Here is a 26,739-nt window from a genome sequence, read left to right on the forward strand (position 1 = left end):
TTGGGAGGGTGAGATGGGAAGATCACTTGAACTAAAGATACAAAAAATTAGCCGGGTGTGGTGGCATGTGCCTGTAATCCCAGCTATTCAGGAGGCTGAGGCAGGAGAATTGCTTGAACCTGGGAGGCGGAGGTTGCAGTGAGCTGAGATCACACCATTGCACTCCAGCCTGGATGACAAGGTGAGACTTTGTCTCAGGAAGAAAAGAAAAAAAAGAGAGAGAGACTCCATTTCTACAAAAATCAAAAAATTAACCAGTCATGGTGGTGTGCACCTGTGGTCCAAACTACATGGACAACTGAGGTGGGAGGTTTGCTTGAGCCCAGGAGATCAAGGCTGCAATGAGTTATGATTGTGTCACTGCATTCCAGCATGGGCAACAGAGTGAGACCCTGTCTCAAAAAAAGAAAAAAAAAAAATTCTAGCCTGTAATCCCAGCACTTTGGGAGGCTAAAGTGGAAGAACTGCTTGAGCCAAGGAGTTCGTCTCTACCCTCACAAAAAAAAAAAAAAAAAAAAAAAAAAAACTTAGCCTGGCCTGGCAATGGACACCTGTGGTACCAGCTACTCCAAGGTCTAAAGTAGGAGGATTGTTTGTTTGAGCCCAGGAGGTTGAGGCTGCAGTGAGCCATGATTGTGACACAGCACTCCAGCCTGGGAGAGCCTGTCTCAAAAAAAAAAAAAAAAGAAGCCCTTTGCAGGGACACGAAGCTGGAAACCATCATCCTCAGCAAACTAACACAGGAACAGAAATCCAAACATGGCGTGTTCTCACTCATACGTGAGAGATGAAGAGTGAGAACACATGGACAGAGGGAGCGGAACATCACACACCAGGGCCTGTCAGGAGGTAGGGGGCAAGGGGAGGGAGAGCATTAGGACAAATACCTAATGCACGTGGGGCTTAAAACCTAGATGACAGGTTGATAGGTGCAGCAAACCACCATGGCACATGTATACCTATGTAACCTGCACATTCTGCACATGTATCCTGGAACTTAAAGTAAAACAAAAATTTAAATTAAAAAAAGAAAAAAATTAAAATTCATATGAAACTGCAAAAAAAAAAAAAAAGCCAAGGCAATCAGGAGGAAAAAGAACAATGCTGGAGGTATTTGCTTCAGAGGTCTCTGAAGTTGACAAAGCTGGAGGTATCACACTACCTGGTTTTAAACTATATTGCAAAGCTATACTAATCAAAATAGCATGGAACTGGCAAAAAAGAGATATATCAATGAACGGAACAGATTAGAGAGCCCAGAGATGAATCTAACTGATTTTCAACAAACATGCCAAGAAGAAAATTACAGCTTTCTTCAATAAATAAAGCTGTATGGAAAACTAAATTTTGGAAAACAGAAAAATAAAATTGGACCCTTATTCCAACACCATATACCAAAGTCAATTCAAAATGGATTAAAAACTTAAACATTCCTTCATTAGTTTGCTCAGGAAAATTGTCAACAAGAAAAAGGAAGAAAGAAAGAAAGAAAGAAGAAAGAAAGAAAGAAAGAAAGAAAGAAAGAAAGAAAGAAAGAAAGACAGACAGACTTAAACATAAGACCAAGAACCCTAAAACTACTTGAAGAAAACATAGAGGGGTCAGATGATAGCTGAAAGAAGGAAAAAGAAAGAAAGAAGAAAGAGAAAGAAAGAAAGAAAGAAAGAAAGAAAGAAAGAAAGAAAGAAAGAAAGAAAGATAAAGAAAGGAAGGAAAGAAAGAAAGAAAGAAAAAGAAAGAAAGAAAGGAAAGAAAAGAAAGAAAACATAGGGGATACATAAAAGACATTGGCGTGGGTAATGATATTTTGGATTTGATCCCAAAAGCATGGACAACAAAATTAAATATAGACAAATGGTATTACATCAAACTAAAAAGCTTCTTAGTTAATGATGTGTAGCTAAAACAACCAACCAAAAAACTTCTGCACAGCAAAGGAAACAATCACCAGAGTAAAGAGACAACCTATGGAATGGGAGAAAATATTTGCAAGCCAGACATCTGACAAGGGGTTAATATCCAATACATATAAGGAACTCAAACAACTCAATAGCAACAAAACAAACAAACAAGAAAGCAATTAAGACCTGCTTTCTGCTAACCAAGACTTCTTCCTTACCCCTCCCTAATAAGAAGGAAGAAAAAAGGCAATTAAAAAAATGGGTAACTCCTCCTTAGTATAGTGGTAAAATTTAAACATTAAAAAAGTTTTGGGGCCAGCTCGGTGGCTCACACCTGTAATCCCAGCACTTTTGAAGGCCAAGGTGGGCAGATCACCTGAGCCCAGGAGTTAGAGACCAGCCTGGGCAACATTGCCAAACAGTCTCTAAAAAAAAAAAATTAGCTGGGCTTCAGCCATGTTTGTGTCACTGCACCTGAGCATGGGTGACAGAGTGAGACCCTGTCTCAAAAAAAAAAAAAAAAGCTTTAAGTTGTAAAAATGGGTAAGATCAAAAGAGAAGGAAAGAAAAAATGTGTAAGGAACTTGAATAGACATTTCTAGTGATGTTTTTAAAGCCATGAACCCATTTTGGCACAAAGGCTTTATCATATGCAGTCATTTACAAAATTGTTTTGTAAAGCCATCAGATATAAAAGTGTGAATTTTCTCACTTGAGTACATGACAAGACAATGCTGAAATCAATATATAAATCAAATCATCTGTACCGGCACTGTTAATCTAGAAGAAGGTGGTTTCATCGAGAATAGCAAGAATTTAGACCAGCTTATTGAAGTGGGAAAAGAAAAAAAAGAGACAGCTTCAGAGGTAGACTTTGCTTCTTAAAAAAAATTAAAAATATAAGTCACTGTCAGTGTTGTGCTTGGGAGTTAGCCAAAAACAAACAAACAAACAAAAAAAGAAGTCATCGTCTGTGAAAAGAAAAAAAGAAAAAAGAAAAAGACTTTGCATCCATAGAAGTATGCAGAAAAAGAAAACAATTTTTAAAATAAAATAAAGTGGGTATAGTTGGGAGCTTAGCAGTGGACATACAGAATGTAGTAATTGACACTGGAGGCTCCAAAAGATGGGAGGATGGCAGGGAGATGAGGGATGAAATCCTACCTATTGGGTACAATGTTCACTATTCTGGTGATGATGCTATGCAATATACTTCACCACTATGCAATATATCAAAGCAACAAAACTGCACTTGTACTCCTAAATCCATAAAAATAAAAAATTATATTGGCTGAGACCTCTTTAAAAAATAAAAAAATAAAAATTTTGAAAGAGAGAGAATAGTAAGAGCACAGCAAGGACATTTAGTCTATACTTTCAAATGGGCTTGATCATTTGAAACAATAAAGTTGTTCATTGAGTCTTCACGAAGTATTATAAAAAAGTTGTTCATTGGCAGAATTTCCCAGCAAGTTAGTATAGATTACATACTCTTTGATAAAAGCAACAATAAAGTTATTTTTTTTTCCTCTTTAGTATTTGCTTTAAGAGAAAAATCCTAAGTTTCTTCAGAGGAGGGAAAAAAGAGAGAGAGGGAGAAATCCTTAAAATTGTAGAGATTTCCGATGCCAGTAAACCATGAAATATGAAAGTATGTTTAGCAATCATGGTGATTTAGCTCATGGTAATTGGCATATGTATAATTATAATTTGCATTCCAGTTATTTAAACTGAGATATTCTTGATCAGGTTGAACACATTGCGAATAGAAGATCTCTTTCCCCAGGAAATAGGATGGAGAGAGTCTTTGGAGAATGGCCTCACTAAACTGGTAAGTCAGCTTCCTCCGGATTTTGGTAATTTCCCCACTTCTTCCGTAATTTCTCAGTGCCCTGGCCATTTTCTGGTAAGTCATGGTCTTCCTGTTGCCTTTTCTTTTCCCCCAAAGCTCGGCAAGTTTTTCTTTGTTTTTTGATACAAACTGAAAGATGCCTTTGGTTTTATCTACCCACTGAATACAAGATGCCATCTCCGGATTATACAGGGATTCGTGAAGGTATTCAAACAGTCGGAGCTTCTTCCTGCCTAAAATGAAGGGAAACAAGGTCAAACTCCACCGTGGCTGTAAACCGAAAACATTGTCAGGAAGCGTTTGTTGAGCAACTACCGAATTAAAAGCTGCATCGAGACTGGTTTTCTCCCACTCACTGCCCTTACGAATGCATGATGGCATCATTTTATGGGACTCGAAGGTCAAGGATCTATTTGGCCTATTGAAGTTTCAACTGGATCTTTCTTTGTTGGAGAAGTTGTTAAGAATGTTGTCCAGCCGGGTGTGATGGCTCACGCCTGTAATCTCAGCACTTTGGGACGCCGAGGAGGGCGGATCACTTGAGGTCAGGAGTTCACCAGCCTGGCCAATATGGTGAAATCCCGTCTCTACTAAAAATACAAAAATTAGCCAGGCGTGGTGGCACACACCTGTAATCCCAGCTACTCGGGAGGCTGAGGCAGTCTCCTGAGGATTCTCCCACGAACCCAGGAGAATCATTTGAGGTGGAGGCTGCAGTGAGCCGAGATCTCGCCACTGCACTCCAGCCTGGGCAACAGAGCGAGACTCTGTCTCAAAAAACAAAACAAAACAAAACAAACTTTCCACAGAACAACATTGAGCGAAATGGACCACAAAGTTTAGCAGTTTTGAAGAGAAGCCTCAAAAAGCCATTTCCAGAAAACAAGTCATTTTAAGGGGCTTTATTCAAATGAGTTAAGGGATGTAAATACACTTTGTAAAGTGCAAAATAGAATGCAAATATAAGGTAATATTAAGGAAATTAATACCGAAGACCTAGGTAAAAGTGCTAACTCTGGGTTTGCACAATTACTTGAAAAATAAAAAAGGAGAAAAACTCATATGGAAATGCCAAAAATGTTTTTATATCACCTTAACATTATTCATTTAACAATGCAATGGGCACTGTGATGTTTCTCATTGTTGTGAAATAAAATGGTACCACTAGAATCTTAGGAACACAGCCATTTATATTTCAAAATAACTAGGCAGGAAATTTTGAGAGAATTTGTGTGGGTTTTGTTCAATTGATATGATTTCTTTGGCGTAACAGCTCATGAGAACAAAAGTGACAGCCCATTTTGTGACTTCTGAGTTAGCCTGTAAATACTGTGCTCTGCCAGATCTGTCAGTAGCTAAAAAATTTGCAGCCAAATTCCATTTTCCCTTGAGGAGGTATACTAGTGGATTCCCAAACTGCTTTAAACAGTCTCTGGGGAATAATACTCTTGCATGATACATTTAACACTCATCCAAAGACCTCAAACATTTTTACAAAGATTATCTTTTGTATTATATTATCTTGAGTTTATGAATTGAGAAATGAAAGGGACTTACCAAAAAACGCATCATGAATTAAAGTCACAGCTTAAACAAAACTCTTCTGCCTCTCATTCAGTGATCAAGTTGCTCTTAATGGATCATCATCTTTTAAAGTTTTCCGTATTTTTTTAATGCTTAAATTTTATTTTATTTTATTTATTTATTTATTTTTGGAGATGGAGTCTCGCTCTGTCGCCCAGGCTGGAGTGCAGTGGCACAATCTTGGCTCACTGCAACCTCCGCCTCCTGGGTTCAAGCGATTCTGCTGCCTCAGCCTCCTGACCTCGAGTGATCTGCCTGCCTTAGTCTCCCAAAGTGCTGGGATTACAGGCATGAGCCACCATGCCTGGCCTATAATTTTTTTTTAACCATGCTGGCCTATAATTTTTTTAAAAAGTGAATCAGGTAGCCTCCTTGAACCAGAATAGGTTCAGAGAGACTCCCTCAACTATATATTTATCTATTTATTTATTTATTTATTTATTTATTTATTTATTTATTTTATTATTATTATTTTTTGAGTTGGAGTCTCACTCTCTCGCCCAGGCTGGAATGCAGTGGCTTGATCTTGGCTCACTGCAACCTCCACCTCCTGGACTCAAGTGATCCTCCCACCTCAGCCTCCCCAGTAGCTGGGATTACAGGCACCCACCACCATGCCTGGCTAAATTTTTTGTAGAGACGGAGTTTCACCACATTGGCCAGGCTTGTCTCGAACTCCTGACCCCATGTGATCTGTCTACCTTGGCCTCCCAAAGTGCTAGGATTACAGGCATGAGCCACGATGCCCAGAATTTACTTAAGATGTGTTATTTACTGGAAAAAGTGCAAGAATACAATCCCATTTGTAATTTCAAATATGCATATACTTGTGTATGTGAAAATTAAAAAAAAAATCTTCTCTAGAAATATGTAAAATACACTGGAACTTTTACTTTCACTTTATTTGTAAAAATAAAAATAAATGAATAAAATATACTGGTGAGGGAGTCCCTCTGAACCTATTTAGGTTCAGGGGAGCTGCCTGAATCACATTTAAAAAAAATTATATGCCAGGCGTGGTGGCTCACATCTGTAATCCCAGCACTTTGGAAGGCTGGATCACCTGAGGCCAGGGGTTCGAGACCAGCCTGGCCAACATGACAAAACCTCATCTCTACTAAAAATACAAAAAATGGGCCAGGCGTAGTGGTGAGTGCCTGTAATCCCAGCTACTCGGGAGGCTGAGGCAGGAGAATTGCTTCAGCCGGGGAGGCAGAAGCTGCAGTGAGCTGAGATGATGCCACAGCACCCTAGCCTGGGCAACAATAAAAAAAAAGAAAAAAAAAGATGATAGTGGAGCTGAAAAATTCCTGTCACCTAGTATCTACTATATATATGTTTTATTATTATTTTAGATTGTACTCCTTCTACTTAATTTTCTTTTAAAGCTAACTGTAAAACAATCAATAAATAATAAAATAAAAATTAAAAAATAAAAAGCTAACTATGAATCAGCCTCAGGCAGGTTCTTCAGCAGGTATTCCAGAAGGCACTGTTATCATAGGAGATGACAGCGCTATGTGTTATTGTCCCTGAGGACCTTCCAGTGGGACAAGATGTGGAAGTGGAAGACAGTGATAGTGACGATCCTATCACTGTTACTCCTAGGCTAATGTGTGTGTTTGTATCTCCGTTTTTAACAACATAAGTTCAAAAAGTAAAAAATAAAAATAAAAATAAAAAAATTTAAAAATAGGAGTCTGGGTGTGGTGACACACCTGTAATCCTAGCACTTTGGATGGCTTGAGTCCAGGAGTTTCAGACCCAGCCTGGACAACAGAGTGAGACTCTGTCTCAGAAATAAAAAAACACAGGAAGTCTCACCCAAGATGAATGGCTTGGACTGGTTCAAGAAGTCAGAGTTAAATTACTCTCAATTGTGATAAAAGAATATTTTGCAAATTCAATTCCAAACTCAGTTATAAAATCCCTTTAAAGCAGCTATGAGGAAGATCTGGTTCTTTGACCTATATAACAAATGATGGATCAACGTACCTTTCCCCCCCTTTTGCTGGAGAACAGTGGGTTGTACCAGCTGGTTTTCAGTTATGTTCTGCAGAGATTGATGAATATTTCCTTCAAAATAGAAGTCCGCAGCACTGTTCTATATAAATAATGAAGCAGGATGTTAAGTGAGACTTTCCCTGTTGCCCCCTATTATAGGCTGAAGCCAAAAGCTAGGGGAAAAAGAAGCTAAGCATCTCCCAGATTGTAAAAGCAATTACCCCCAGCTGCAGCCAGATAGCTCCCAGGGCAGCACTAGCATCAAACCCACATAAGGAGAGGACCAGGGGACAGAGGGTAATCCTTGGCTTTGTGAGGAGTGTCATGTCCTACCCTCCCTACAAGAAAGAAGGGATTGCTTAAAGTCTGTGGTACCATCAGAAAGGGAAGATGGGCTTCCATTCCTGTGTTGGATGCCCAAGTAGGCAAAGGGAGATAAGAAAAGAAAGACGTCAGTAGGCAGCTACGAAGATAAAATAAAATAAGTAATGAAAACAATAAAAATTTTACAAGACAAGAAAGGGCCGAGCACGGTAGCTCATGCCTGTAATCTCAACAATTTGGGAAGCCAAGGCAGGAGAATCACTTGAGCCCAGGAGTTCAAGACCAGCCTGGACAACTTAGAGAGACCCCACCTCTACGACATTTTTTTTTTTTTTTTTGAGACGGAGTTTCGCTCTTGTTGCCCAGGCTGGAGTGCAATGGTGCGATCTCGGCTCAAAGCAACCTCCGCCTCCCAGTTTCAAGCGATTCTCCTGCCTCAGCCTCCCTAGTAGCTGGGCGTGCCACCATCCCCGGCTGATTTTGTATTTTTAGTAGAGACAGGGTTTCTCCCTGTTGGTCAGGCTGGTCTTGAACTCCCGACCTCAGGTGATCTGCCCGCCTCAGCCTCCCGAAGTGCTGGGATTAGAGGCATGAGACATCGCACTTGGCCTAATTTTAAAAATTTTTTGTAGGCCAGGCCCAGCGGCTCATGCCTGTAATCCCAGCACTTTGGGAGGTGGAGGCAGGCAGATCACCTGGTCAAGAGTTCGAGACCACCCTGGCCAACATGATGAAACCCTGTCTCTACTAAAAGTACAAAAAAATTGGCTGGGTGCACGGTGGCTCACACTTGTAATCCCAACACTTTGGGAGGCTGAGGTGGGTGGATCACCTGAGGTCAGGTGTTTGAGACCAGCCTGGCCAACATGGTGAAACTCCGTCTCTACTAAAAATACAAAAATTAGCTGGGCATGGTAGCAGGCGCCTGTAATCCCAGCTAGCTACTAGGGAGGCTGAGGCAGGAGAATCGCTTGAACCTGGGAGGCAGAGGTTGCAGTGAGCCGAGATCACGCTGTTGCACTCCAGCCTGGGTGGCAACAGTGAAACTCTCTCTCTCAAAAAAAAATTAGCCGTGGGTGGTGGTGGGCACCTGTAATCCCACCTACTTGGGAGGCTGAGGCAGAAGAATCGCTTGAACCCAGGAAGCAGAGGTTGCAGTGAGCCGAGATGGTGCCATTGCACTACAGCCTGAGCAACAGAGCAAAAAAATTTAAATTTAAAAATTACCCAGGCCTGGTGGCGCATGCCTATAGTCCCAGCTACTTGGGAAGCTGAGGCAGGAGGATCCCTTGACCCCAGGAATTTGAAGCTTCGGTGAGCTATAATCGCACCACTGCACTCCAACCTAGGTGAGAGAACAATACCCTGTCTTAAAAAAAAAAAAAAAAAAGATGACAGCCAAGGGAAGGCAGAATAAAGAAAGGCAACAGGAAGTAACAGCCCAAGCTTCTACCATTTACATATGGCAAGAATATGTGGGTTTCCAAGGGTTAAACACCAGAAGGGGCTGAGCTTGAGCTGTCTTTCCACACCCCAATCAAGAAAGCTGACCAGCAGGCAAGAAGTCCCCAGGGATAAGAGGCTGTGAGGTGCATGCTAGAAAATGGGAGCTGAAGTAGAAAGAAGTAGGGTTGCCAGATTTAGCAAACAAAAATATCGGGCATCTTGCACTTTACCTGGCAACCCTAAGTGGAGGTGGAAGAGGTTAAGCTGGAACCAAAGCACCCTCTATTTCAAATTTTTATTTAAAAAAAATTTTTTTGAGACAGGGTCTTGCTCTGTTGCCCAGGTTGGTCTCGAACTCTTGGGCTCAAGTGATCCTTCCTCCTCAGCCTCCCAAAGCTTTGGGATTACAGGCGTAAGCCACTGTGCCCAGTCCAAAGCACTCTCTTAAAATAAAATGTCTTGTGAAGAGGCCCCGAGGGAACAATTTATAGAAACAGAAAAAGGACATTTGACATGGCGTGATTGAAGGTAGTGACTGAAGAAAAATAAAAACCAATTCACATTTATACCTCATCCCATGAAGACCGCTTGATAAAATGGATGCATGAAGAAAACAACTAAAAGAATACATGAATGGGGAGATGGAAGGGCGTTTCCCTTTGCAGATGCTGCTATTAATAAAATATCAATGGATTGGTCCAATACATGCAGATAACACTGAGTTTGAGAAGGAAAACAGAGCAGGCTAATACAAGACTGTAGGTAAAACCAGTGCAGGGGCAGTTTGGACCTTTGCCCTGTGGCTTTTGGGGGAAACTTTTTTGCAATTTCCCAGACGGACTAAGGAGAAGCAATTGATATTAACATCCTGAAAACACCTCCTTTTTACAGAAGTCATCCAAATCAGTCTGAGGCTAAGTAGAGAGCAATGATGAAGGGTTATTTCCTTCCTAACAGCATATGATCATCCATGTTGACTGTCAAGTTCAGACTACAGCTGATGGCCCTTAAAAAGCATTTTCAGGCAGAGCACAGTGGCTCACGCCTGTAATCCTTCCCTTTGGGAGGCGAGGCAGGTGGATCACCTGAAGTCAGGAGTTTGAGACCAGCCTGGCCAATATGTGGAAATCCTGTCTCCGCTAAAAATACAGAAGTTAAGTGGGCGTTGTGGTGCACGCCTGTAAGCCCAGCAACTTGGGAGGCTGAGGCAGGAGAATCGCTTGAACCTGGGAGGCAGAGGTTGCAGTGAGCCGAGATCGAGCCACTGAACCCCAGCCTGGGTGAAAGAGCCAGACTCCATCTCAAAAAAAAAAATAAAGAAAGAAAAAACCATTTTCATAGTCAATGCTGTCTTTAAGCTGGGTTTCAGACAGTGTATGTGAAATGGAAGGCTGGCAAGGGATGGTCTGATACTTACAATTACCGTTCTCCAATTATAGACAGGCTCCTCTGTAGGCAACACTCCATAGCAGCTGGAATTTCCTTTGACATGAGGACGATGGTTGATTAAAGCCAGGTAATTTCTGTAATCTAATTTTAAATCAGAGAAAGAAACTAAAAAAGTCAAAGTTTGTATTTGTGCATATAAATATGTGTGTATGTATATATATATATATATATACACTTATAGATTCAATTGCTCTCGTCTATGTTTTCTTGCCACTTTGCACTTCTCCTGTGGTGTTTATCTCATTATGCTGCTATTATGGTTACTGTTATACATATCGCATTTGGAGAACATGCTCCTTGCAGGCTGAGACCTCATGATTTCTTTTTTTTTTTAAGACAGGGTCTCGCTCTGTTACCCAGGCTGGAGTGCAGCCACGTTATTTTGGTTCACTGCAGCCTGTGCCTCCCGGCCTCAAGTGATCCTCCCACCTTAGCCTCCCAAGTAGCTGGGACTCCAGGCACACGCCACCACATTTTGCTAATTTTTGTATTTTTTGTAGAGACAGGGTTTTGCCATGTTGCCCAGGCTGGTCTTGAACTCCTGGGCTCAAGTAATCCACCCACCTTGGCCTCCCAAAGTGCTGGAATCACAGGTGTGAGCCACCGTGCCCTGCCCACATGATTTCTCTTATCTTGGAACACTCTGTAATACCCTATGTAAACTTAATACATAACATATTTGCATTCTATTTAGACTATATAGTCCATAGGATAATGGGTGAGGAAGGATAAAAATACTTATTCTTCCAAGTAGAATGTATCTTGTTGTGTGGGTGGAAGGTCTATAAGATTCATTGGAACAATTTAAAAGCCTTTCGTGAATAGTTAAAATGAACTATTAGATAAATAAATGTCAACCAGATATTTCTAATAGCAGATAATTATATATCTTTGTATTCCTGTGTGGAATGTCATCCTCTATAATCTCTGCATTTTTATATGTGAGACTTTAGTTTTATTTAGGCTAGATACTCCTGGACATATTTTGCCTTTGCTAGAATTAATCCTGGATGCTTCAGGTAAAAATGATCTCGTTTTTGAGTCCAGGAGTTCCAGACCAGCCTGGGCAGCATAGTGAGACCCTGTCTCTACAAAAAAATAAATAAATAAAAATTAAATTAAAGATAAAAAAGGTCGCCGGGCACAATGGCTCACGCCTATAATCCCAGCGCTTTGGGAGGCCGAGATGGGCGGATCACGAGGTCAGGAGATCGAGACCATCCTGGCTAACACGGTGAAACCCCGTCTCTACTAAAAATACAAAAAATTAGCCGGGCGTGGTGGCGGGCGCCTGTAGTCCCAGCTACTCGGGAGGCTGAGGCAGGAGAATGGCGTGAACCCGGGAGGAGGAGCTTGCAGTGAGCCGAGATCGCGCCACTGCACCCCAGCCTGGGCGACAGAGTGAGACTTCGTCTCCAAAAAAAAAAAAAAAAAAAGAAATAAAACGTCTTCTCTGTTCTGATCATTATTCTGGAATACAGTGGCGCCATCTCGGCTGACTAAAGCTTCTGCCTCTCAGGTTCAGCAATTCTTAAGCCTCAGCCCCCAGAGTAGCTGGGATTATAGTCGCGCCACCATGCCTGGCTAATTTTTGTATTTTTAGTAGAGACGGGATTTTGCCATGTTGGCCAGGCAGGTCTTGAACTCCTGGTCTTAAATGATCTGCCCACCTTGGCCTCCCAAAGTGCTGGGATGACAGATGTGAGCCACCACACCTGGTCAGCTGATCATTATTCTTATATGTGTATGTGACCAACAAGCCATTTGATGTACCAGCAGAAGAGAGTAAATGACTCATCTTTACCTGGCGAGTACTGAAGATCTCCAGTTGAATGTTGCCTCAGAACCTCAAAGGCATCTTCAAATGCTTGACCCAGCTTGTCTTGTTCAACACACGTCTATTGGAACAATGATAGAATTCTGGAGTTTTAGAATTACCAATTAAACTTAATCTCCCTGATTTAAAATAGTATTTGGTCTAAAGGAGGGTTTCTCAATCTTGACACTATGGACATTTGGTGTTGGCTGTTTCTGTTTTCGGGGGCTGCCTGTGCATTGCACGATGTTTAGCAGCTTCCCTGACCCCTACCCACTGGTTGCCAGTAGTACCTTCACAGTTGTGACCGTCAAAAATGTTTCTGACCAAATGTACCCTGAGGCACAAAATCAATCACAGTTGAAACACACTCCATTATAGTATAGTATTTAGAGAATGGTATTCATTCTATAGTATAGTATTTAACATTATTGCAAAATTTTAGCAAAGAGTTGTAGAGCAGAGGAGAGTGATTTAGAAAAAAAGGGTCAAGGAAATATCTTCAATGAAACAGAACCTATGAATTGTTGTTTAAAAATGAAATGGTCTTATGTCTCCAAGACCTAAAATTGAATTGCTTTGCAAACTATTTCATATCCTTATTAATATGATCGATAATATTTTATTTTTAAAATGGAGGGTGAGTAAAGAAAAAAAAATTTAAATTATTATGTTGTAGAGCTCCACTGTGGACAGAGTAAAGAAAATTTTAAAATGTCAGCTTACCATATTTCATTAATAAATTGACAATTCTGTTCCTTAGCAATTGTTGCTTGAAGAAAATAAAACAAAATAAAATAAGTTGACAATCCTGAAAAAGTTTAATATTTAAAAAGCAAAATTAAATGCAGTGTCTAATTTGATTCTGAATAAGATCTTGCTCAAAAATATTTTCTGAAAATACCTTACATAAACCAAGAGTACCTCCTGAATTCTCTTTGATGAGTACAAATTTTTTTCTACAAAATTTTCTACAAACATTTCTTTTTGCTTTTCCATGATTACAAAATGCTTTAAATATTAAAATAGCTATATATTTAATTATCTAAGCTGCTTGATTGATAAGAGAAAGTGGAAATAACTCAAAAGTATATAAAAGTATTTCAAAATTATTTTAAATATTCTAAATTTCTGAAAATCAAAATCCTTTTTACCTTAGCATAGCTTTATAAAAGTAGGGCTTTTTTAAAAAACCTTTCTTTGGTGTTATATTGCCTTCTGAGAATCTGGCAAAAGCCATCCTTTTCCTCCCATGAAAATTGGACTTATATTGCAAATTAAATTTAGCCTGTGAAGACTATCCTTGGACTTGCTTGAATCCTAGGCTAAGAAAACTCATCTATAATTTTGTTATTTACTTTCTTATCTCTAAGTAATTCTGATTTTGCTTTAGATAAACAATTATCAGACAGACCCACAATTAAATGCTTTTAACTCTACGTTCTATAGACCAACACAAGGAACAAACAAACAAAAACCAACTCACATAATAAAAAGAACTGTAGTGGGTCCAAATTACTTATCATTCCATTAAGTAAACCCAGCAGTTCTTTTTATGCAAGTATTTATCTTCTTAGTATTTATCCCACAAACACAATGTGTTTACTCTTTAGTGTTTAACGCTGAATAATCAAATGAGATGATGTAATCTAATGCCAGTATTATACATATCCATCATATATCAACATAACATGTTAAATATCAAAATTCTATTTGGCTCTTTGAAATCATTACATCACGTCAGTTAAAAGAAAATAGAAGAAAATCCAGAAATCACTCTTTGGCACATGGTCTTTGGTGAATATTATCAGTAGTACATATTTTTTAAAAGCCATGTCAGTGATTTTCAATTAACTGCTTTGACTCAAAAGTGCAGAAGCGCTGAATGTTGTATTTTGAATTAAATATTTAAAAATGAACATGTTCTCTTTGACTAAAATGCTCCCCAAGACTATCACAACTATTAAAAGGAGCAAGTCTAAAGGGAAGAAAAAGCTCGAAAACATTATTGATTACTACGATTGCTTAATATTTCTTGCATCTGAACACGCAGACAGTGAGAAATACTCATTAGGCCAAAGGAAAAAATGAACAGTGATTAGAAGATATTTAGAAAAACATAAGCTGAGAACTTACCCGGAAGACACTTCAACCCTTTATAGAGATGTTTCATTAATATCAGAACGGTAAATTCAACGGTAGGCTATCATGAAAATAAAAAATTATTTTCCAGTGCGATGGCTCTGATGAAAAAAATAGTAATAATTTTTTTAAAAATTAGAATTGTTAAGACACAACCATCAAGAACACACTGGCAGAGTTGCATTAAATAGCCGTTTTTAAGGAAGTTCTTCAAAAGGGGATTTTTTTTAAAAGATACAGTGCCTTCACAATTTCTATGTCATGATACGACCAGTAGACACCAGGGGCTATTATTTTGAAGAGGCACATAGTAGTTTGCATCCCATCAGCCAAAAAGCACAAAAGCATTAGAACAAGCCCCACGAAACCCCCCGCCCAACTTAGGTTGCAGCTCTTCAGATTGCATAGCCCCACCGGAAACTTCTAACCCATGCAACTCAGGCCTACCCTTCTTTTTTTAATTCATATTACTTCTCTCCCAATTCTGGACTTTGCCTGGACTGTCAACAGCCTTCACTCTGGACTCTCCAAATCGATCTTTCCTCCTAAACCACTTTACTTACACTGCCATTCACGGATCGCCTTACTTAGAGAGCTTAAAGGCTTAGGGCCTTTTCCCTGACATTCAAGGCTCTTGAGCCTTAGCCTTACATCTTGCCACTCACTTGAGTGGGGATAATGGAATCCATGCTCTTGCTTTCCTCTACACCTAAATTCAGTAGCGGCTCCAAAATGGTTAGGAAAACCTTATGGGGGGGCCATGTGGTTGGACATACCTGCGGCTGCTGCATTCCTAATGCAGTTTCCGTTCTCTTACTTGGCTTCAAGGTTTATTTGGGGTGGCTCTGTTGGAAATTACGAGACGCTCCCTCCGCCTGTAATACTTTCTTCCCAGTTAAATCCCCCTGCAGATTCGCCCATTTTATGTTACCTGACCATCAGTGTCCAAAGCAGCATCCACTTGTACACGGTGGAAATAACCTTCCCGTCCTCTGAAACACATGTCTGCCTCTCACTTGGCTAATCTGAAACCTGCCATTTTAATAGCTGTCACATTTTGGCCAGGGGGAAAACCGCCTAAGAATTTTTTGTAAACCTTGTGGGTGGGGAGAGTGAACAGGGTCTGTGATTTCAAAGCTGCCAGTAATTTCAGTTTTGCATTGTTGTAGCCTGACCTCACCTTTGATATGGGACTATTGTTTTGGACCAATTACTTTTTCGAGCCAATTTGTTATGCAAATGTAAACACACAATCCTTCTTCTGATATGTAGATCTTATAATAACAAGTATAAAACGGTAATCACTAATGTTGATTTGTTTTTAATCTGTACTAGTCTACACCCTTTTCAAGCCACCTTATTTGGTTCATTCGTTCAACATATTACTGAGCTCTTCACTCTTCGGGGCACTGCCCCATGTCCAGGAGCTACAGCCCTGAACAAATCCTTATGAGAAGAAATGATTTTTAAAAAAATAAACATGTTGGTAAAGTATTAGATAAGAAGTGTCAAAAACAACAATACAAAAGAGAAAGATTATGAAGAGAGTGTGCGAATAGCCAGGAAAAATCTCTGAGGAGGAAACTGGTGTGAGCTGAAACCCAAGGAGAAGACTTAAGAGTGAGCAGGCAGGCAGGGTGTCTGGTGCCTATATCCCCGCTAAGCAGCTACGCAGGAGGATGGCTTGAGGCCAGGAGTTCGAGACCAGCCTGGACAGCACAGTGAAACCCCCAAGCCCTGCCTCCCCACCCTGTCTCAAAAAAATGAAGGAGTGAGCAAAACAAAAAGCAGAGATGCAAATATTTGGAGGAGCACCTCCTGGCAGAGGAAACAGCAGGTGCAAAGAGCCTGGGATGGAAATGAGTTTGGCATTCAAGACACAGAAAAAAAGCGGGAGGAGGACAGGAGGCTGCAGGAAAATGCACCTGGGAGCTAAGAGGCAAAGCTGGAGAAGAAAGAGGCAGGATCCAGATCAACATACACATCAAGCCCTAAAATAATCAAAAGTCATGTATGGCAGTTGTTACCTGTGTACCCCCACGTCACAGATGAGGAAATCTAAACTGAAGTTCAAAGGCGTTTTATGATTTTCCCTAAGGTTCAACTTTTAGTGAGGTGGCCTGGGCCAGATCCAAATTTGGGTTAATTCCACTTCATGTGCACGCTCTCAGCCCTGGAGCCCTGTGTGTGCAGTTGAGGCTACCTTCGACCAGGTGCTCAGTCCCAACGGCAAACTCCACAGCATCCAGCCCATGCTTGTCACATATTAATACTACAGGTGTGGTGAGTATTTGAAATGAATGTAAACACAGTGAACTTTTGTTTGTTTTTTTTTTTTTTTGAGACAGAGTCTCCCTCAGTCCCCTAGGCTGGAGTGCAATCACACGATCTTGGTTCACTGCAACTTCCACCTCCAGGGTTCAAGCGATTCTCCTGCTTCAGCCTGCCGAGTAGCTGGGATTACAGGCCACCACCACATCCAGCTAATTTTTGTATTTTTAGTAGAGACGGGGTTTCACCATATTGGCCAGGCTGTAATCCCAGCTACTCAGGCTGGTTAATTTTTGTATTTTTAGTAGAGATGGGGTTTCACCATGTTGGCCAGGCTGGTCTTGAACTCCTGACCTCAGGTGATCCGCCCACCTCGGCCTCCGAAAGTGCTGGGATTACAGGCCTGAGCCACTACCCCGAGCCTGAACTTTCTCTTTTTTTCATTTTTAATTTTTATTTTTATTTCCAAGATGGAGTCTCTGTCTGTCGCCCAGGCTGGAGTGCGGTGATGTGATCTCGGCTCACTGCAACCTCTGCCTGCCGGGTTCAAGTGATTCTCCTGCCTCAGCCTCCTGAGTAGCTGCGATTACAGGCCCACGCCATCACACCAGGTTAATTTTCGCATTTTTAGTAGAAATGGGGTTTCACCATGTTGGCCAGGCTGGTCTCAAACTCCTGACCTCAGGTGATATGTCTGCCTCGGCATCCCAAATTGCTGGGATTACAGGCATGAGCCACCATGCCTGGACTTTTTTTTTTTTTTTTAATGTAAATAAATTACAATCCTGATACTTCTAGGTGGGATCTCATCCAAGTACTGAACTGGCCCTATACTCCTTGGTGTCCAAAATCAGAAGAGGTCAGGCCTGTTCAAGGGGTTATGGCCATAAAAAAGTGAATTTTTATTTTTATTTTTTTTGAGAGTGAGCCTTGCTCTATCACCCAGGCTGGAGTGCAATGGCACCGTATCAGCTCACTGCAACCTCCACCTCCCAGGTTTAAGCAATTCTCATGCCTCAGCCTCCCAAGTAGCTGTGATTACAGGAGCCTGCCACCATGCCTGGCTAATTTTTCTGTTTTTAATAGAGATGGGGTTTCACCATGTTGGCCAAGCTGATCTCGAACTCCTGACCTCAAGTGATCTGCCCGCCTCGGCCTCCCAAAGTGCTGGGATTACAGGCATGAGCCACCGTGCCCGGCCAACAAGTGAACTTTCTAAGCTAGCATTTCCCCAACTATTGTCTCTAGAGTTTGATTATGCAGGATATTAATAAATGAACCTGGCAAAAGTGTTGAGTGGAAGCTAGGGTTGCTGCCTAGAACTTCCTTAGTAAAGTCAATGAGTGTATTGATTTTTTTTTTTTTTCGAGGTAGGCTCTCACTCTGTCACCCAGGCTGGAGTGCAGTGGTGCAATCATAGCTCACTAAAGCCTCAGCCTCTTAGGCTCAAGTGATCCTCCTGCCTCAACCTCCCAAGTAGCTGGGACTGCAGGCAGGCGCCACCATGCTGAGCTAATTTTTAAATTTTTTGTAGAGATGGGATCTCACCATGTTGCCCAGGCTGGTCTCGAACTCCTGGGCTTAAGCCATCCTCCCGCCTCGGCCTCCCAAAGTACTGGGAATACAGGTGTGAGACACTGCATACAGCCTATTGGAGATATATGTATATGTATACAACCCTACGTTACAGATGCAAAAACAGAAATGCAGCTTTAGGGTTCTCTGTAGGGCTAAGATATGAAGTTGTTTTGGCAACTTGAAAAAATAATGCAATAGACTCTTAGCATTTTAGAAGTCAAAACTCCTATTTCTTGAGAATCTGATGAAAGCTGGCAGTTATTTTCCCAGGAAAATGCCATCAGCACACATTTTCAGGCAAATCCTCCCAGTAGGGCCAGTGAACTCCAATTTGGGAGCCCCTGCAGTATTTATTTAATATATGGACACCAATGTTTCCCTCAACTCCAGAAATGAGCTGAGTAACAAGTTAAGGGCTCTGAAGAGAGGATCCCTGATTGACAGATTCACTTTTGCAGAAGTTCATTGTCCTCAGTGGCAATGGAGATTATTTTAGAAAATCTTAAGTAACACGTGCTGGCGTACAAATCATATGGTGACATGCTTCAGGTGGAAGACTGTGTTTTCTGAGAATAGGGAACTGCAGAACCCAAAAAGGGAGATCAAGTTCAAGCTCTTATCATTCTTCGCAATTTCTTCTTGAATAATTCAGTTGTTGAAGTGACTAAAGAATTTGGTATTAACCTTGGCAAGATCTTTGGAAACTCCAATAAGCAAATAATAAAGATTGTTAGCAGACTGTGGAGAAGGTGCTAGAAAATTTCTCATGTTTGGCTGGGTGCGGTGGTTCACACCTATAATCTCATTACTTTGGGTGGCTAAAGTGAGAGGATCGCTTGAGGCCAGGAGTTCAAGACCAGCCTGGTCAACACAGTGAGATCCCCATCTCAATTTTTTTTTTTTTTTTTAAAGAAAGGAAGGCTGGGCACACTGGCTCATGCCTGTAATCCCAGCACTTTGGGAGGCCAAGGTGGGAGTTCGAGACCAGCCTGACCAACATGGAGAAACCCCGTCTCTACTAAAAATACAAAATTGGTAGGGTGTGGTGGCAGGTGCCTATAATTCCAGCTACTCAGGAGGCTGAGGCAGGAGAATTGCATGAACCCAGGAGGCGGAGGTTGCGGTGAGCCGAGATCATGCCATTTCACTCCAGCCTGGGCTGCAAGAGCAAGACTCCATTTCTTTTTTTTTTTTTTTTTTTTTTGAGACGGAGTCTCACTCTATCACCCAGGCTGGAGTGCAGTGGCGCAGTCTCGGCTCACTGCAAGCTCCGCCTCCCGGGTTCACGCCATTCTCCTGCCTCAGCCTCCTGAGTAGCTGGGACTACAGGCGCCCGCCACCGCGCCCGGCTAATTTTTTGTATTTTTAGTAGAGACGGGGTTTCACCGTGGTCTCAATCTCCTGACTTCGTGATCCGCCCGCCTCGGCCTCCCAAAGTGCTGGGATTACAGGCTTGAGCCACCGCGCCCGGCGCAAGACTCCATTTCAAAAAAAAAAAAAATGAAAAGCAAAACAAAGAGAAAACCCCCAAAAAAAAAAAAAAAAAGGAAAAAGAAAAACAATTCCTCACATTTGAGTAGGAGGAGTCATAGAACCAGAGATTATGAGACAAATAGTTAACCCTCACCCTCATTTTAATAATAATTACTTGCAATAGATATTCTTTGAAATTTACTGAGACTTGTTTTGTGGCCCAACATGGAGTCCATTTTGACTGAATTTGCACTTGGAAGAATGTATACTTTGCAGCTATAAAATGCAGTGGCTGATAAATATCAATTATATCTAGTTGGCTGATAATATTGTTCAAATCTTTTATATTTTGAGGGGCTTCTTTTGTCTTCATGGTCTATAAATTAGTGTAAGGGAAATCTCCAATTATAATTGTGAGTGCGTCTATTTCTCTTCTTTAGTTCTATTTTTGCTTCATGTATTTTGAAATTTTCTCATTAGCTGCATACTCAGAATTAATTGCTATGTGTTCTTGATAAATTGAGCCTTTTGTCATTATAAAATTTCTGTCTTTTTTTTTTCTGGTTATCCTCCCTGTCTTGAAGTCTACTTTGATATTAACCACCTCAGCTTTCTTCTCCTTAGTGTATACATCATTTATATTTTTACTTTCAACCTGTCCCACTTGTCTGTGTCTCTCTATTTAAAGTGTGTCGCTTTAAGCAGCATAGAGTTGGGGATGGCTTATTAATCTAGTTTGACAATCTCTGCCTTTTTAGTGTTTAGTCCAATGTAGTAACTCCTGATATAGCTCTGTTTAAGTCTACCATTTTGCTATTTGTTTTCTATTGATCCCACTTATTTTCTGTTCCTTTGTTCTTGCTTGCTTACTTTCTTTTGTATTGAATATTTTTATTATTTCACTTTATTTCCTCTATCATCTCTTTATAATGTGATTATATATTTTTCTTTTCTTTGTGTGTGTGTGGGTTTTAAATTTTTTAATTTTTGTTTTTATTTTTGTAGACACAGGAGTCCTGCTATGTTGCCAAGGCTGGTCTCAAATTCCTGGGCTAATCCTCCTGAATCAGCCTCCCAAAGTGTTGGAATTACAGGTATGAGCCACTGCGCCTGGCCTGATTATATGATATACTTTTGTAGACTTTTTTTTTGTGGTTGCTGTGGGGATTACAATACGTATTTCTAATTTATCACAGTATACTTTGGGTTAATATTATACCACTTTATGTATAATGGAAGAAGGATAATTCCCTTTACGTCACCTCCCATTCTTTGTGCTACTGTTATCATCTATTCACATGTGATAACATGTGATAACTCCCACATGTTATCACAGTTGACTATTTAAACCTCACAGTAATGTTGTGAGGTGGTATTATTGTCCCTGAATTCTATCTGTGACTCTGTATCTCCTAGCTGTGTAAACCTGAACAAATAACTTAATCTCTCAGTTTCTTCTTCTGTAAATTGTGGATAATAATTTCACTTATAAGTAAGGTTAGTGTGAAATTTATCCCAGGGAATCTATGTAATGTGCTTGGGGCAGTCCTGGTTTTAACACATGCTCAGCCTGGTGTGGTGGCTCATGCCTGTAATCCCAGCACTTTGGGAGGCCGAGGTGGGTGGATCACCTGAGGTCAGGAGTTTGAGACCAGCCTGGCCAACACAGTGAAAACCCGTCTCTACTAAAAATACTAAAATTAGCCTGACGTGGTGGCACATGCCTATAATCCCAGCTACTAGGGAGGCTGAGGCAGGAGAATCACTTGAGCCTGGGAGGCGGAGGTTGCAGTGAGCCAAGATTGCGCCATTGCACTATAGCCTGGGTGACAAGAGCGAGACTCCGTATCAAAATAAATAAATAAATAAAAATTTTAGAAGGCTAGGTCTTTCTTTCTTTTTTTTTTTCTTTGAGACAGAGTCTTGCTCTGTCTCCCAGGCTGGAGTGCAGTGGCGTGATCTCGATTCACTGCAAGATCCACCTCCCAGGTTCACGCCATTCTCCTGCCTCAGCCTCCCGAGTAGCTGGGACTACAGGCACCCGCCACCACATCTGGCTAATTTTTTTGTATTTTTAGTAGCGACAGGGTTTCACCCTGTTAGCCAGGATGTTCTCGATCTCCTGACCTCGTGATCTGCCCACCTCAGCCTCCCAAAGTGCTGGGATTACAGGCGTGAGCCACCGCGCCGGCCTTTGCTTTCTTAATTACCCTCATTTTACAGATGAAGAAACAGGCTCAGGGAGGCTAAGTAGCATATTCAAGGTCACGCAGCTAGGAAGAGATAGAGGTGGAGGTTTTCAAACCGGTTCTACCTGACTCTAACCAAAGGTTTTTAACCATTCTGCCTATCTTTCTTTCCTTATATGGAGTGAGGATGAGAAGAAGAACAACGTGATAGCAATGGCCTTATGTCCTGTGGCTCTTGAGAGCTTTTTATTTATTTATTTATTTATTATTTTTTTTGAGACAGAGTCTTGCTCTGTCACCCAGGTTGGAGTGCAGTGGCGCGATCTTGGCTCACTGCAACCTCCACCTCCCGGGTTCAAGCAATTCTCCTGCCTCAGCCTCCCGAGTAGCTGGGATTACAGGCGTGTGCCACCACATCAGGCTAATTTTAGTATTTTTAGTAGAGATGAGGTTTCACCATGTTGGCCAGGCTGGTCTTTAACTTCTGACCTCAGGTGATCCGGCTGCCACGGCATCCCAAAGTGCTAGGATTACAGGCGTGAGCCACCACACCTGGCCTTGAGAGCTTTTATGGTGCTTGAGAACAGGAGTAAACACTCACCATGATAGCTGTTATATCACCAGTAGTGCTCTGCTTTTACCATGCCTGGGACCTGCAGCCTTGCTGTTAAGTGGCAGAACCAGGGCTCAAACACAGTTCTTCCCTTGCCATGTCTGGTACCTCTGTCTGATCATCAGGTTGCACAACTATTCCCCATAGGCTGTATGTATTGACCATAATTACTTTAATGGCTCCTACCAGTGTTTACACCAACAGAGGAAACCTCTAACACAGGACTAGTAGGGAACAGCACAGCTGCATAGAGAAAGATGAGACTACAGACCCATTCTCATCGTCCCCAGTGGGTGCCAGCAAGGTAGTGACTTTTTTAGTCTTGTGTTCTGAACCATGACTGATTGTGAAAGGGCACTTTCTAGTCTTTCTGAAGCAGCTAAACTCTGAGGACCTACTGGTGTATCTTACCGCATTCTAATTCTAGGCACAGAGAGGTGGGCTAAATCATAGCCAAATTCTTTTTTTTTTTTTCTTTTTAAATTAGCCCTGAATCACAGTGGCTCATGCCTGTAATCACAGAACTTTGGGAAGCTGAGGTGGGCAAATCACCTGAGGTCAGGAGTTTGAGAACAGCCTGGCCAACATGGTGAAACCCTGCCACTACTAAAAATACAAAAATTAGCTGGGTGTGTTGGTGCATGACTGTAACCCAGCTACTTGGGAGGCTGAGGCAGAAGAATTGCCTGGACCCTGGCAGTGGGGGTTGCAGTGAGCCAAGATCGCACCACTGCACTCCAGCCTGGGCGACAAAGTGAGACTCTGTCTCAAAAAATAATAATAATACAATAAAATCGCCTTGAAGACTAAAGGCCTCAAAAAATTTGGTTAAGACTCAGAATTGTTCCTCTCCACAAAAATCTTTAGGAAAAGGTGAAAAATTGATATAATCTGAAGAGAAACCATAGTATACCAGACTTTTTTTTTTTTTTTTTTTGGACGTAGTCTCGCTCTGTTGCCAGACTGGAGTGCAGTGGCGCAATCTCCGCTCATTGCAACCTCTGCCTCCCGGGTTCAAGCAATTCTCCTGCCTCAGCCTCCCGAGCAGCTGGGACTACAGGCACATGCCACCACGCTCAGATAATTTTTGTATTTTTAGTAGAGACAGGGTTTCACTATATTGGCCAGGATGGTCTCGCTCTCTTGAACTCGTGATCCGCCTGCCTCAGCCTCCCAAAGTGCTAGGATTACAGACATGAGCCACTGCGCCCGGCCTCCTTTTTTTTTTTTTTTTTTTTTTTGAGACAAGGTCTCACTCTGCCAGGCTGAAGTGCAGTGGTGCAATCACGGCTCACTGCAGCCTCGACCTCCCTGGCTCAAGTGATCCTCCCGTCTCAGCCCCACTAGTAGCTGGGACTACAGGTGCACACCACCACGCCCGGCTAATTTGTGTATTTTTTGTAGAGATGGGGTTTCACCATGTTGCCCAGGCTGGTCTACCAAATTCTTTATACATCTTTATCCTAAGCCTGAAGAACGTATATGCCTCTGCTTCATCCCTTTTGGCCTCAGAAGTTTCTAAACCTAAGTCATTTACCAGCCTGGGAAAGGGAAGAGGAAAATGACTCCTCCCTTCATCTCTTAGTGGGTTTGTAATGCTTATTTTCACTTTCTAGTTTACTAAGAAGACAGACTTGCAATTGATTCTGCTTTAAATTTAGGTCCTTTTGGTAAGGAATTTTTTTTTTTCTAGCAGTTTGTGAGTGGCAACTCTCCCTGTTTTAACGAAATTAATTAGCAGGGCAATAATGTCCTTTTTTTTTTTTTTTTTTTTGAGACGGAGTCTTGCTCTGTCTCCCAGGCTGGAGTGCAGTGGCGCAATATCGGCTCACTGCAAGCTCCGCCTCACGGGTTCCCGCCATTCTCCTGCCTCAGCCTCTCCGAGTAGCTGGGACTACAGGCGCCCGCCACCACGCCCGGCTAATTTTTTGTATTTTTAGTAGAGACAGGGTTTCACCGTGGTCTCGATCTGCTGACCTCGTGATCCGCCCGCCTCGGCCTCCCAAAGTGCTGGGATTACAAGCGTGAGCCACCGCGCCCGGCCTAATAATGTCCTTTTTACAGAGAAGAGGCATCCTGTTCTTATAGAAGTTAGCTGGTTAACTGGGAGAAGAGAAGAAGGGTTGGAGAGTCCTCTAAACTCAAAGAAGTTTAGGAAACTGGCACATTAATGGGATCCGAAGTTTCAGCTACGTGCTTATAACTGGCTATAAGTTTCCGGTTCCAGTTGTCATCAGTGAGAATTCACTGCTGGTAGGAGTCTAAATTGGGACAACCATTTAAGAAAATAGTCATTAGCAAAGCTTAGCTCACAAATCCTTTTCAGGTATATATATAAGAGAAATTCTTGTACACAAGCATCAGGACATATGTGGAAAGAAGATGGTTTTAGCAGCCATGTTTATAAGGGGAAAGAACTATGAAATATATATCTATATCTTTCTATAGATATATAAGTATAGATAGATAAACACAAACATATATAGGTCTGATAGATACCTACATACATAGTGACAAGAGAATGAGTGAATTGTGGTATGTTCACATAATAGAATATAGAAATGTGAGAATGAATAAACTATAGCTAAGTGCAATTACTTGGAAGAATCTTGAACACATAATATTCAGTGAAAAAAGGAAAACCTAGAAAACCACTTAAAATATGATAAGATTTCTACAGAGTTCAAAAACAAACAAAACTACACGATATATTATTTGTCTCTATCTATCATCTATCATCTATCTATCTATCTATCTATCTATCTATCTATCTATCTATCTATCATCTATCTATCTATCTATCTATCTATCTATCTATCTATCTATCTATCTATCATCTATCTATCTAATCATCACCAATCGTGTGTGTGTTTGTGTGTGAGTAAAGCAAGGGAATAATAAGCACAAAATTTAGGGCAATGGATACTTTTAGGAATGGGAAGGCAGGGAAACAGATGATCTAGGTGTGGCACATAATTTATCACAACAATTTCTTTCAGCTGGGCGTGGTGGCTCACACATGTAATCCCAGCACTTTGGGAGACTGAGGCGGGTAGATCACCTGAGGTCAGGAGTTCGAGACCAGCCTGGCCAAACTGGCGAAGCCTGTCTCCACTAAAAATACAAAAATTAGCCAATCATGGTGGTGCATGCCTGTAGTCCTAGCTACTTGAGAGGCTGAGGAAGGAGAATGGCTTGAACCCGGGAGGTGGAGGTTGCAGTGAGTCAAAATCATGCCACCTCACTTTAGCATCAGCGACAAAGCAAGACTCTGTCTCAAAAAAGAAAAAAAATGTTTTTGTTTTTGGGCCAGGAGATGGGCTCATGGGTGTTTATTTCACTGAAGTATTACATATATGCTTTTGTATGTTTCAAAAAACATAACTCATCATAAACATAACTAAAATAATAATGACAGACAAAAAATAATAACAACAAAAATAATAATAAACAATGACAGACAAAAGGAACAAGGGATAAAAGAAGGTCAACTAACAAAGCAAATGAAGTTTCCTTTTTTTTTTTTTGTCTTTTTTGAGATGGAGTCTCGCTCTGTCGCCCAGGCTGGAGTGCAGTGGCGCAATCTCGGCTCACTGCAATCTCCGCCTCCCGGGTTCACGCCATTCTCCTGCCTCAGCCTCTCCGAGTAGCTGGGACTACAGGCGCCCGCCACCACGCCCGGCTAATTTTTTTTTTTTTGTATTTTTTAGTAGAGACGGGGTTTCACCGTGGTCTCTATCTCCTGACCTCGTGATCCGCCCGCCTCGGCCTCCCAAAGTGCTGGGATTACAAGCGTGAGCCACTGCGCCTGGCCTAAGCAAATGAAGTTTCAAAAAAAATTCTAAGGAAACAGTTTTGCTGCTGCTGCTTCTTTTTTTTTTTTTTTTTTTTTTTTTTAAAGACAAGGTCTTGCTGTGTCACCCAGCCTGGAGTGCAGTGACACAATTTTGCTTTTAACAGTGAAATCATTCATCATTCAGTATTGTAAAATTAGTTTTCATTATGTGAAAACTCTTGCCTGATTTAAGTTCAAATTTATGACAGAAATAAATTATGAAAGTTTGGAAAACAGGCTGGGCACGGTGGCTCAAGCCTCT

At 41.4% G+C, this 26,739-nt stretch overlaps 1 protein-coding gene and 1 non-coding gene across 2 annotated transcripts; both read right to left on the reverse strand.

Moving 5' to 3' along the window:
- Positions 1–3,333: 3,333 nt before the first annotated feature.
- On the reverse strand, positions 3,334–14,678 carry SPIC (Spi-C transcription factor). The gene is made up of 6 exons (XM_032171650.1): positions 14,513–14,678; positions 13,103–13,187; positions 12,365–12,458; positions 10,529–10,641; positions 7,333–7,441; positions 3,334–3,986 (listed from the first exon to the last, which is right to left on the reverse strand). Exons 2-6 carry the CDS (start codon positions 13,103–13,105, stop codon positions 3,559–3,561), a joined length of 747 nt encoding a protein of 248 aa, XP_032027541.1. The 5' UTR covers positions 13,106–13,187; positions 14,513–14,678; the 3' UTR covers positions 3,334–3,558.
- Positions 14,679–23,437: 8,759 nt separating this feature from the next.
- LOC116479846 (U5 spliceosomal RNA) lies at positions 23,438–23,553 on the reverse strand. The gene has a single exon (XR_004251134.1). It is a non-coding gene; the product is annotated as a U5 spliceosomal RNA (small nuclear RNA).
- Between the last annotated feature and the right edge of the window lie 3,186 nt (positions 23,554–26,739).

Source organism: Hylobates moloch, unplaced genomic scaffold (assembly GCF_009828535.3).
Source record: "Hylobates moloch isolate HMO894 unplaced genomic scaffold, HMol_V3 SCAFFOLD_12, whole genome shotgun sequence".
NCBI lineage: Eukaryota > Metazoa > Chordata > Mammalia > Primates > Hylobatidae > Hylobates > Hylobates moloch.

Coding starts and splice junctions, on each gene's coding strand:
- SPIC (XM_032171650.1), bottom strand. Junction 10,642..12,364: donor AGATCTTCAGTACTCGCCAG/GTAAAGATGAGT, acceptor ATTTAAAATTAG/ATTACAGAAATTACCTGGCT. Junction 7,442..10,528: donor ATAATTGGAGAACGGTAATT/GTAAGTATCAGA, acceptor TTATTTATATAG/AACAGTGCTGCGGACTTCTA.